Genomic DNA, 11,925 nt, shown 5'->3' with positions numbered 1-11,925 from the left:
AAGCCTGGGGGCCCATCCAGCCGCCTTCCCAAACTCCAACCCGAAAGTGGCCGGCGAGGAACAGCGCCAGCCCGCGCGTCTGCGGAGCCTTCGGTGACTGAAAGGGATGTGAGGATGTGGGCGGAGCCTTACGCGTGAGCTGTGATTGGAGAAACCATGGAGATAGGAGGGTGAGCCCGCAAGGGATGAGCAGAGGCGGGTGATCAGAGTCCTCTCTATGATTGGCTAGTAGCAGAGTGAACCGGGACTGTTTCGATGATTGGCAGGCAATAGATAGCCCTCGGAAATCGCCTTGGTTTCGCCCATTGGCATCCTGCGAGAGTAGGCGGGATTGGTTTATCGTGTGGTGCCGATGATTAGCTGGCGGCTGAGGGTGTTGGGGAGAAAGCGGTGGGGGCGGAGAGGCGGGGGGGGGGGGGCAGCAACTTGCTCCTTGTTATTGGCTGGTGAAGTGAGGGGGGTTGGTATGAAGGTCCCGCGACTGCCTGGGATTGGTGAGCACTGGGGTGAGTGACAGGCAAGGGGACGAGCTGAGACCAGCGGTTTGTTTTTCGGAACGTTCCTGAGGTGGAGAACGGTGGCCGGACGCAGCGACTGCGGGACTGAGGGACTGGCAGGCGGGCGGGCCGAGCGGCGCAGCCGAGGCCGGGCCGGGCCGAGCCGAGGAGCGCTGGGGATGTAGCGGGCCACCCTGCCCATGCCACAGCGCCCGGCTGCGGGCGGAGCCGGAGCCGGAGCCTGGGGAGGCGGCGGGGGCCCCGAGCGCAGCCCGCGCCCACCGCGCGGAGCCAGGCCCGCTGCCGTCCCCGCCGCCCGGGCCCCCGGCATGCAGCCCCGGCTGCGGAGGTGACACTCGGGCCCGAGCAGCCGCCGCCGCCGCCGCCATCGCACCATGGGTGAGTGTCGCCACCGCCCCGGCCTGTACCCGCGCTACTCGCGTCGCCCCGCCCCGGGTTGAGGGGAGGAGGACCTTGGGCCGCCGCCTGACAGGCATGGACAGCCTGCCGGACCGGGGTTGCGAACCGCCGGAACCCGCCCGGCGGGCTCGCGGCTCTATGGCCCGAGCGGAGGTTTTAGCTCCCCCGGCCCTCCGGGGCGGCTCGGGCTGGCGGAACCTACACGGCAGCCTCCTTCCGGGCCGCGGGGTGGGCGCATCTCGAGGAAGCGGCGGTGGGATCGGGGGCCCGGGCTTGGAGGGGCAGCCCGCTACGGCCCGAGCGAGCCGGACCCCGAGCCCGAGGGTGGGGGAGCGAGAGAGCAGTGTGGGGCCCCGGCGGGAGACTTGTGCAGGCCCAGCTGCTGTTGTGTCTTTTCCTTGATTTGCTTTTTTTTCCTGCCTGTGTCATTTCCTTCCCTTTGCTCACACAGGCCGGCCTGTGAGAGTTCCCGGGGCTTGCTCTCGAGCCCTGTGCGCGCCCAGCTCAGGGGGGAGGGCGTGCAGGGAGATAGGCTGGGAGGTGATTAAAACAGCAATCACTGTTATCAGCAGCGCGGTTCAGAAATGCGAGCTGCACGCAGATTGCTGGGGGTTGGGAATTAGTCGGAGATTGCCAGTTAAAAATCACGTTCTACTTTTTGAAAAATCCTGTCGCGGTGTTTTGTATTATTTTTATCTTGCGATTACCATGGAATTATATAACTTTTGAGAGACACATTCGCTACACCAAAGTATCTCTATAAAATAATTTCCTTTTTTATCAGTATTTGCAAATTCTGTTGTGAAGATGTAATTAAACAAAAGTGTTTAAAGTCTTTCGCAGCAGCATTTGAACCGAATTATATTTTATGTCCTCTTTGGTAACTTAGTAAATGACTTGGACTAGATTACGAAGTAAATAACATTTTAGATGTACTTCGTCTTGTTGGATCAATTATTGTAATACTGTTGTGTGCAATCACAAGTTTTGGTATTGCCCTAAATAATCAAGGGGTAAACTTCAGTGAAAGAATCCTTTACAAAGCCATTCATTGTATCTGTGAAATGTCCCATGTGAAAAGGGAAAGGTAATGTTTGCTTTGCCCTATAGCAAGATCAAGTAATTTTTGTAGGTGGTTAAGTGTATGCTGTGTCACATTAGGCAAATATCTTTTTGCCACCTATCTTTACACTCTGACCTTGAATGAATTGCCTTGTTTTATCCCAAGCTGCCCCTCATACAGTAAGGGATGGGTTTGTTCACTTGCTGGGCTTTCTGTTACCTTCCCATGCTTTACTTCAGAAGTGCTTGTTCTTGGGAAAGTCTCCTTTGACAATAAGCAGAAAAGGAATCCAGTAAGGTCTGACATATCAATATGTAATTCAAATACTTACTGAACATTTACTGTAAATGGGGCACATAATTCTTTTTGTCCTCTTTAGTTATTTTTTTTTTTTTTTACAGAGGCAGAGATAGACAGGGACAGACAGACAGGAACGGAGAGAGATGAGAAGCATCAATCATCAGTTTCTCATTGCGCGTTGCGACTTCTTAGTTGTTCATTGATTGCGTTCTCACATGTGCCTTGACCGCGGGCCTTCAGCAGACCGAGTAACCCCCTGCTGGAGCCAGCGACCTTGGGTCCAAGCTGGTGAGCTCTTTGCTCAAGCCAGATGAGCCCGCGCTCAAGCTGGCGACCTCGGGGTCTCGAACCTGGGTCCTTCCGCATCCCAGTCCGACGCTCCATCCACTGCGCCACCGCCTGGTCAGGCTCTTTTTGTCCTCTTTAGACTTCAGACTTTTATCTTGTGTTCTGGAATTTGATGATTGAACTAAATTTTTTAATTGATTTGTGAATCTATATTTGCGATATTCTTCCTAATAAGTCTTTCCTCTTTGTCCTGTGGGGGCAGTCTTAAGTCCCAAAGGGGAGTGTGAAATACTTGAGGGTGTGCAAGACCTCCCACTCCCCACTTTTCTTGACTGCTAAACCTGTTAGAGTGCCCAAATATGTTGGCTACTTTTCACTGTCCAACATGAAAATAGGTGCCAGCTTGTTTTCACACTTCAAACCATTTTTCAAAAGTTTAAGTGTGTGAGTCTATGGAGGAGCAGTGATGAGTAGGAAAGGAACTATACAGGTGGAGTCTAGAGTCTAAAGAAAAAAGGAGAAAGGTGCAGGGATTGAGAAGTATAGAATGGTAGTTACAAAATAGTCATGAGGATGTAAAGTACAACATAACAACAGTAATAATAGTCAATAAATAGCCAATAATAGTCAATAATATTGTAATAACTAAGGTGCCAGGTGGGCACTGGAGATATCGGGAAAAATACTATATAGCACTTATGATTGTCTAACCACTATGCTGTACACCTGAAACTGATATAAAATAATACTTAATGTAAACTATAATTGAAAAAGTTTTTAATGTACTCAATACCAAAAAACAGGCAGTCCAATTAAAAATTGGGCAGAGGACTTGAGTCTCCACTTCTCCAGGTATGACATACAGATGACCTGTAGATATGTGAGAGGATGCTCAGTATCACTAATCATCAGAGAAATGCAGATTAAAGCCAGGTGGAATATCACCTCACACCTGTCAGAATGGCTGTCATCAATAAATCAACAAACAACAAGTGTTGGCAAAAAGGGAATATGGCTTGCTGCTACCACTGTGGAAAGCAGTATGGAGTTATTTCTTTTTTTTCTCTTTTTTTTTTTTTTTCTTCATTTTTCTGAAGCTGGAAACAGGGAGAGACAGTCAGACAGACTCCCGCATGCCCGACCGGGATCCACCCGGCACGCCCACCAGGGGCGGTGCTCTGCCCCCCAGGGGGCGATGCTCTGCCCATCCTGGGCGTCGCCATGTTGCGACCAGAGCCACTCTAGCGCCTGAGGCAGAGGCCACAGAGCCATGCCCAGCGCCCGGGCCATCTTTGCTCCAATGGAGCCTTGGCTGCAGGAGGGGAAGAGAGAGACAGAGAGGAAAGCGCGGCGGAGGGGTGGAGAAGCAAATGGGCGCTTCTCCTATGTGCCCTGGCCGGGAATCGAACCCGGGTCCTCCACACGCTAGGCCGACGCTCTACCGCTGAGCCAACCGGCCAGGGCTCTCTTTTTTTTTTTTTTTAGCGAGAGAGAGACAGAAAGGGAGAGAGATGAGAAGCATTGATTCGTAGTTGCAGCACCTTAGTTGTTCATTGATTGCTTCTCATATGTGCCTTGACTGGGGGGCTCCAGCCCAGCCAGTGACCCCTTGCTCAAGCCAGCGACCATGGGGTCATGTTTATGATCCTACACTCAAGCTGGTGACCCCACACTCAAGCCAGTGACCTCGAGGTTTCAAAGCTGGGACCTCAGTGTCCCAGGCCAGTGCTCTATGCACTGTGCCACTACCTGGTCAGGCATGGAGTTATTTCAGGAAGTTAGAGATGGAACTGCCTTATGACCCAGTGATTCCACTTCTGGGAATTTATCCAAAGAAACCCAAAACACTAAGTTGAAAGAATATATACACCCCTATGTTCATTGCAGCAGTATTTGCAGTAGCCAAGATTTGGGAGCAGCCCAAGTGTCAATCAGTAGATGAGTGGATAAAATGCTGTGATACATTTACACAGGGGAATACTACTCAGCAGTAAAAAAGAAGGAAATCTTAAACTTTGCAACATTATGGGTAGACCTAGAGAACATTATGCTAAGTGAAATAAGCCAGTTAAACAAATACCATATGACTTCACTGATATGTGGAATCTAATGGACAAAATGAACTAATAAGCAAAATAAAAACATCATAGAGAGCAGGCTGAAAGTGGGAGTTGGGGGACTGTATGAGAGGGATTGAGTAAAACAAAAAAGAGAAAGGAAAAAACTCATGGACAAGGACAACATTGTGGTGATTGCCAGGGGAGGGTAGGTAGGTGGAGATGGAGGAGAGCATGAGGAGGTAAATGGGGATGAACGGAGACTTAGGGTGATGAACACACAATCAAATGCTGTATTGTGGAATTGTGCACCTGAAACCTGTATAATTTTGTTAACTAGTGTCACCCCAATAAAATCAATGAAAAGGAGAAAAGGAGGACCAGGATCCCAGTGTCTTCTCTTTTGTCCCAGTGTCAGTTTTACATGAAGAAACAGACATTGAGGAGGGAATTAATTTGCCTAGTAGCTACAGCATATTAGGCAAGGTGGTTTAAGAATCACTGCCTGGCCCTGGCCGGTTGGCTCAGCGGTAGAGCGTCGGCCTAGTGTGCGGAGGACCTGGGTTCGATTCCCGGCCAGGGCACACAGGAGAAGCGCCCATTTGCTTCTCCACCCCTCCGCTGCGCTTTCCTCTCTGTCTCTCTCTTCCCCTCCCGCAGCCAAGGCTCCATTGGAGCAAAAATGGCCCGGGCGCTGGGGATGGCTCTGTGGCCTCTGCCTCAGGTGCTAGAGTGGCTCTAGCCACTCTAGCCACATGGCGACGCCCAGGATGGGCAGAGCATCGCCCCCTGGTGGGCAGAGCTTCGCCCCTGGTGGGCGTGCCGGGTGGATCCCGGTCGGGCGCATGCGGGAGTCTGTCTGTCTCTCCCTGTTTCCAGCTTCAGAAAAATGAAAAAAAAAAAAAAAAAAAAAAAAAGAATCACTGCCTGACTTTCTTCAGCATTTTCCCCTCGTGCCATTCTCCCAGAACCTCTTTAATTTGTTTTGTATAGAGCTCAGCAGATACGCACTGTACAGGCTCTCTCTTAACCTTTTGAGTAGTTTTTTTCATGCTCGCTGACCCTTTGGAGTGAGGTGATTTTTTTTTTCTTCAAAAGATGAAATTAGTTCCAGTTTTATTAACTTAAAATCATGTTTGTTTGGATAGAGCGTCAGACTGGGATGCGGAGGACCCAGGTTCGAGACCCCGAGGTCACCAGCTTGAGCGCAGGTTTAAGCAAAGCTCACCAGCTTGGACCCAAGGTCGCTGGCTCAAGCAAGGGATCACTCGGTCTGCTGAAGGCCCGCAGTCAAGGCACATATGAGAAAGCAATCAATGAACAACTAAGGTGTTGCAACGTGCAATGAAAAACTAATGATTGATGCTTCTCATCTCTCTGTTCCTGTGTGTCTCTGACTCTCTCTCTCTATGTAAAAAAAAAAAAAAAAAAATCATGTTTGTTTGATAATCAATTTATGGAAACAAGAACATACATTTGCCTTTTTTTTTTTTTTTTTTTTTTTTGTATTTTTTCTGAAGTTGGAAACGGGGAGAGACAGTCAGACTCCCGCATGCGCCCGACCGGGCTCCACCCGACACGCCCACCAGGGGGCGATGCTCTGCCCCTCCGGGGCGTCGTTCTGTTGCAACCAGAGCCAGTCTAGCACCTGGGGCAGAGGCCAAGGAGCCATCCCCAGCGCCCGGGCCATCTTTGCTCCAATGGAGCCTTGGCTGCGGGAGGGGAAGAGAGAGACAGAGAGGAAGGAGAGGGGGAGGGGTGGAGAAGCAGATGGGCGCCTCTCCTGTGTGCCCTGGCCGGGAATCGAACCCCGGACTTATGCACGCCAGGCCGACGCTCTACCACTGAGCCAACCAGCCAAGGCTCATTTGCCTTTTTTTAATGTTGCCTTACACACATATGGTCGTACTCTGGATGGTCAGGAGGCATGAGGACGTTACATGAACATTCGTACTACTCAAAGGGTTAAATACTAGTTTCCATTTTGGTGATATAATTATGAAAATTGAAATTCCTAGACTTGTTAGTTTGCTTTAGTTGCTATAGTTCTTAATAAACTCAAGGGCTGATAAGAGAAACATAGACTTATTAATATTTTCATTACACTTATTAAACTCAAGCTCAGTAAGGAAAGGTCTAAAGCTAATTTGAGTCCCTGCTGGTTCTTTGGCTAACAGTCATATTTTCCTGAGCTGTTCTAAGCCTCAGACTCAAGCCTGTTTGACAACTTGGGTTACTAATAAAAACATGTCAGTTTTTTATATTGGCTGTTAGCCCCAGTAAATGTCTAATGGAAACTACACTTATCCCTGTAAATAAAAGGAAAAAAAATGTTTTTGGCTTTAATACTGTGTGGGGTTTTTTTTGGGTTTTTTTGTTTTTGTGACAGAGACAGAGTCAGAGAGAAGAACAGATAGGGACAGACAGACAGGAAGGGAGAGAGATGAGAAGCATCAATTCTTCCTTGCGGCTCCTTAGTTTCTCATTGATTGCTTTTTCATATGTGCCTTGATTGGGGGGGGGGGGAGTTACAGCAGACTGAGTGATGCCTTGCTTGACCCAGCGACCTTGGGCTTAAGCTGGTGAGCTTTGCTCAAACCAGATGATCCTGCACTCAGGCGACCTCGGAGTCTGGAACCTGGGTCCTCCAGCGTCCCAGTCCGACACTCTATTTACTGCACCACCACCAGGTCAGGCTGTGGTTATTTTTTATTTATTTATTTTGTGTGTGTGTGTGACAGACAGAGACAGAGAGAAGGGACAGACAGAAAGGAAGAGAGATGAGAAGCATCAGCTCTTCGTTGTGGCGCATTAGTTGTTCATTGATTGCTTTCTCATATGTGCCTTGACCAGGGGCTACAACTGATCGAGTGACCCCTTGCTCAAGCCAGCGATCTTGGGCTCAAGCTGGTGAGCTGTACTCAAACCATATGAGCCCGTGCTCAAGCCAGCGAACTTGGGGTTTCAAACCTGGGTCCTTTGCTCTATCCACTGTGCCACTGCCTGGTCAGGTCTGCGTGGTCATTTTTAAAAATTGAGATTGACTGGTAATTTTTCTTGGTCAAGCTAGAACTCTCTCCTAGTTTTATTATAATGGCAAATGCTGTTAATAACACCTGAGATTAATTCACTAGTGTTTATTTGGATTTTTTATAAATGCAATATGAAACTGGGAATTATTACTGAAAAATAGATAACAACTTGGAAATGTACTGAGTCTTGGATTAAGAATGGTGTGGTTCTGGTTTGGTTTGAAGTCAGAATCAATGTGACTTATTAAATACTTGGTGTCTCTAGGGTTCCCAGGCTATTGAAAGCTCCCAGTTAGACCAATTTCAATTTAGTTTGGCTAGAATCAGTGTAGACTGAATAATTAGCAACTGTCTTCATTGAAACTGGGATCACAACATAATAAATATGACAATGTCACAACTAGATTTCTGATATGTTAAAAAATGGTAGCTTGAGCCCTGGCCAGATAGCTCAATTGGTTAGAGCATCGTCCTCAAGCACAAAGGTTGCCAGTTCGATCCCTGGTCAGGGCGCATACAGAAACAGATGTTCCTGTCTCTCTTCTTTTTTCTCCCCTCCTCTCTCTGCAATCAATAAACATTTTTAAAAAAACGACAGCTAGATTTTAAAACTGAATTTTAGGCATTTGTAAAATGTAAATATCCGTCTAACTGAATATTAGGGGAATACACAAGCAGTTTTCTTGGTTCAATGTAAGCTATCCATTTATTCTTAGTTCATTTATAGAATGTCATTTATATGTCAGATGAAGTGTTAGGCCCTGTACCTTAGTTTATCCTGTCCTTAAGAAGTTACAGTTAGGTAAACTGAGCCGGAAACATGTAAACAAATAAGTGCAATGAGGTGTTATAGGCTGTACTTTCTCAAAACGACATAAAAGTATACAAGAGGGAGAGATCAACTCTGTAGTTTTGGGATTGACATACATAATCCTATAGTCAGACCTTTAGGTTAATTTCATTAAACATTAAAATAAAATGTAGTGATGATATATTGATTCTTATGAGGAAACAATGGCTTACTTTTTTGTTTTGTTTGTTTGTTTTTATTCAGTGAAAGGAAGGGAGGCAGAGACAAACTCCCATATGCACCCTGGCTGGGATCCACATTGCAGGCTGAGCAGGGGGCAATGCTCTGCCCATCTAGGCTGTTGCTCCATTGCTCAGCAACCAATCTCTTTTTAGGCCTGAGGCTGAGGCCATGGAGCCATCCTCAGCACCACAGGGGCAAACTTGCTCCAGTCAAAGCCATGGCTGCAGGAGGGAAGAGGGGGAGGGGCGATAGGTGGAGGGTTGGAGAAGCAAATGGGCACTTCTCCTGTGTGCCCTGACCAGGAATCAAACTGGGGCTATCCACACGCTGGGCCAATGCTCTACCACTGAGCCAACCAGGCAGAGCCAGTGACTTCCTTTTTTTTTTTTTTTTTTGTATTTCTCCGAAGCTAGAAACGGGGAGAGACAGTCAGACAGACTCCCACTTGCGCCCGACAGGATCCACCTGGCACGCCCACCAGGGGACGATGCTCTGCCCCTCCGGGGCGTGCTCTGCCGTGACCAGAGCCACTCTAGCGCCTGGGGCAGAGGCCAAGGAGCCATCCCCAGCGCCCGGGCCATCTTTGCTCCAATGGAGCCTTGGCTGCGGGAGGGGAAGAGAGAGACAGAGAGGAAGGGGAGGGGGAGGGGTGGAGAAGCAGATGGGCGCCTCTCCTGTGTGCCCTGGCCGGGAATCGAACCCGGGACTTCTGCACGCCAGGCCGACGCTCTACCACTGAGCCAACCGGCCAGGACCGTGGCTTACTTTTTAATAATGTATTTTTAAATTTTAAACCATCAACTAATATTGAAGGGTTCTTACACCCCAGAAACAGAAAAAGAAACATTAGAATTTGACTTTGGGATCTAGCAAAAGTTCAACCATGTCCTTGAAGGAAAAAAGTTTCTTGTGAATTGAAGATTGGACCTTTTTGCTTATACTTACTATAAAATGACGTTTGCCCAGGTATGGACAGGGTGGGTACAGTGAGAATGTGTGAAATATGTGGAGTAAGATAGTAAAGTCTGACTCAGGGAGAGGCTGAAGCACAGGATCTCTGGAATGAGCATTGTGATCAGATAGTCTGGCTCAGTAAGGTAGAGCATTGGCAAAATGAAGAAAAAACACCATTAATTAAGTAAAAACAGACTTAAATATTACTTTGGAGATTTGTATATATGGAAAAGAGAGGAGAATGTCAGACATAGTAAACAGACATCGTAAAGGATAACAATGTTTATTGAAGGACATGGTACTTCTGAAAATTCTTCTGGGTTTTTAGCCAAAGGAATTCATAAATGCAAGTGTGCCTTAAGACCCTGCTTTTAGGTAGAGAAGTAATAGTAGTTGGATCTGGTAGAGTGACTTTCTGATAGCGCTAAAGAGGATTATGTTGCCTGGCAGCCCCCATACCATAGGTCTGGAGAAGGACATGCCACTGGATAATTATGGATAGCTGTCTGCTTGAGAGCTTCTGCCCTTTTTTTTTTTTTTTTTAAACAAAGAGAGAGGGACAGATAAGGAGAGACAGGAAGGGAGATGAGAAGCATCAATTCTTAGTTGCGGCACCTTAGTTAGTTGTTCATTGATTGCTTTCTCATATGTGCCTTGACAGCAAGTAGGGGGGCAGGGCTACAGCAGAGCTAGTGACCCCTTGCTCAAACCAGAAACCTTGGGCTTCAAGCCAGCAACCCCATGCTCAAGCTGGTGACCTCGGGGTTTCGAACCTGGGTCCTTCGCATCCCAGTTCGTTGTCCTATCCACTGCGCCACCACCTGGTCAGAGAGAACTTCCACTTTTAAAACCTGTACTCTAATTCTTGTTTCATAGATCTCTTCTTTTCTATTTTCTGTGACTACTCTTCTCCTCTAGATTCCTTTTTTATTTATTCGGGTTTTTGTGGGGTTTTTTAATTAGAGAGAAAGAGAGAGAGGAGAAAGATAGAACAGGGAGAGGGGCAGGAAGCATCAACTCCCATATGTGCCTTGACCAGGTAAACCTGAGGCTTTGAACCAGGGACCCTAGCATCCAGATCAACACTTTATCCACTGCGCCACCACAGGTCAGGCATTTCTTAATTTCTTTTTTATTTTATTAATTTGGTTTTTTTTTAATTAGAGAGAAAGAGAGAGAGGAGAAAGATAGAGATCCTCTAGATTCTTAACCTCTTAATCTCTAGAATTAATTTCTTCCCCTCTGCTTCTTCCTGATAGCTTTGAAGTATGTCAGACTACCCCCATCCTCAGGAAATCTTTTCAAGGTTATTGCACACTATTACCCCTGCCTCAGCTTGTATACATGTAAAGTCCACAAAAGAATTAATTGTTGACTTCCACTATTTCCAGTGTTCTTTTACTCTCCAGCTTCTTGAGTCCCTTTAAAATTTTGTTTCTGCCTTTACAACTCTATTGGACCTGCCTGGCCTGTGCCTGCCGTTGCCCTTCTTTGCTTTTGACTTCTGTGGTGTCACAGTTTTGTTTTTCTCCAATCTTAAATGGTTCTTTGCTAGCATACCTTCTTCCTACCCTACTCTGAAAGGATTACAACTTACTGAGGATCAGTCTCTTTTCTTCCCCTCTACCTCATTTGCTTTCATGTTCTTTCTCTTTCTCAGTTCCATTTTTAGAAATTCTCCTGCATAGCTGGAACAGCTTGCTTTTCTGAAGGAATTTTTATTCTGTTAATAATTATGTAAAATCTGTACAGCCTTTTGCTATTCACACTGTAAAATAATTTTTTTACACGTGTGTTTATGTACTCTGGTTTGTATACGTCTAATTCAGTCTCTTTGTATAACCTTGTATTTGTGTTGTTTATTCTTTTACCCCTAGAGTTTGAATACCTTGAAGTATTTTTCAAATGTGATGTATAATACATGATTGGTACTCAGTAAGTGCTTATTGTTAGGGATTAATAAAAATTCAGGAATAAAAATATATATTAGGGTAAAGTGGCCTTCAGTTTTTTCCCATTGATGATAATGACAGCCAGCAATTTTTAGCATTAAGTGTTAGGTAATATGAGGAATCATTTGTAAGTTTTTTTTAACTCTCACAGCAACTCTAAAATGATACTTTATTTTCTCTGTTTTACGATGAAGAAATTGAAGGTTAGGAATAATTGATTTGTTCAAAGCTGCCTTAAACCCAGGTGTTTATTTTTGAAAAAGATTTTATTTATTGATTTTTTTTTTTTTTTTAAGAGAGAAAGGGGAGGCAGGAGCAAGAAGCATCAA

At 46.5% G+C, this 11,925-nt stretch overlaps 1 protein-coding gene across 4 annotated transcripts in view; it reads left to right on the top strand.

Moving 5' to 3' along the window:
- The first annotated feature begins 534 nt into the window (after positions 1-534).
- The window catches only part of MAP3K3 (mitogen-activated protein kinase kinase kinase 3), an 84,981-nt gene continuing 73,590 nt past the window's right edge, over positions 535-11,925 (top strand). For 2 of the 4 annotated variants that reach the window (XM_066262647.1, XM_066262643.1), the window contains exon 1: positions 536-896. In XM_066262647.1, the coding sequence (XP_066118744.1) occupies positions 893-896 (4 nt within the window). In that variant the 5' untranslated portion in view covers positions 536-892. Of the gene's footprint in view, positions 897-11,925 lie in introns of all 4 variants that reach the window. The other 2 variants (XM_066262644.1, XM_066262646.1) reach the window with 2 other exon arrangements.

The sequence above is a fragment of the Saccopteryx bilineata genome, chromosome 2, assembly GCF_036850765.1.
Source record: "Saccopteryx bilineata isolate mSacBil1 chromosome 2, mSacBil1_pri_phased_curated, whole genome shotgun sequence".
Lineage (NCBI taxonomy): Eukaryota > Metazoa > Chordata > Mammalia > Chiroptera > Emballonuridae > Saccopteryx > Saccopteryx bilineata.
Note: the sequence above shows the minus strand (reverse complement) of the source record. Positions and strands in the feature narration are given on the sequence as shown.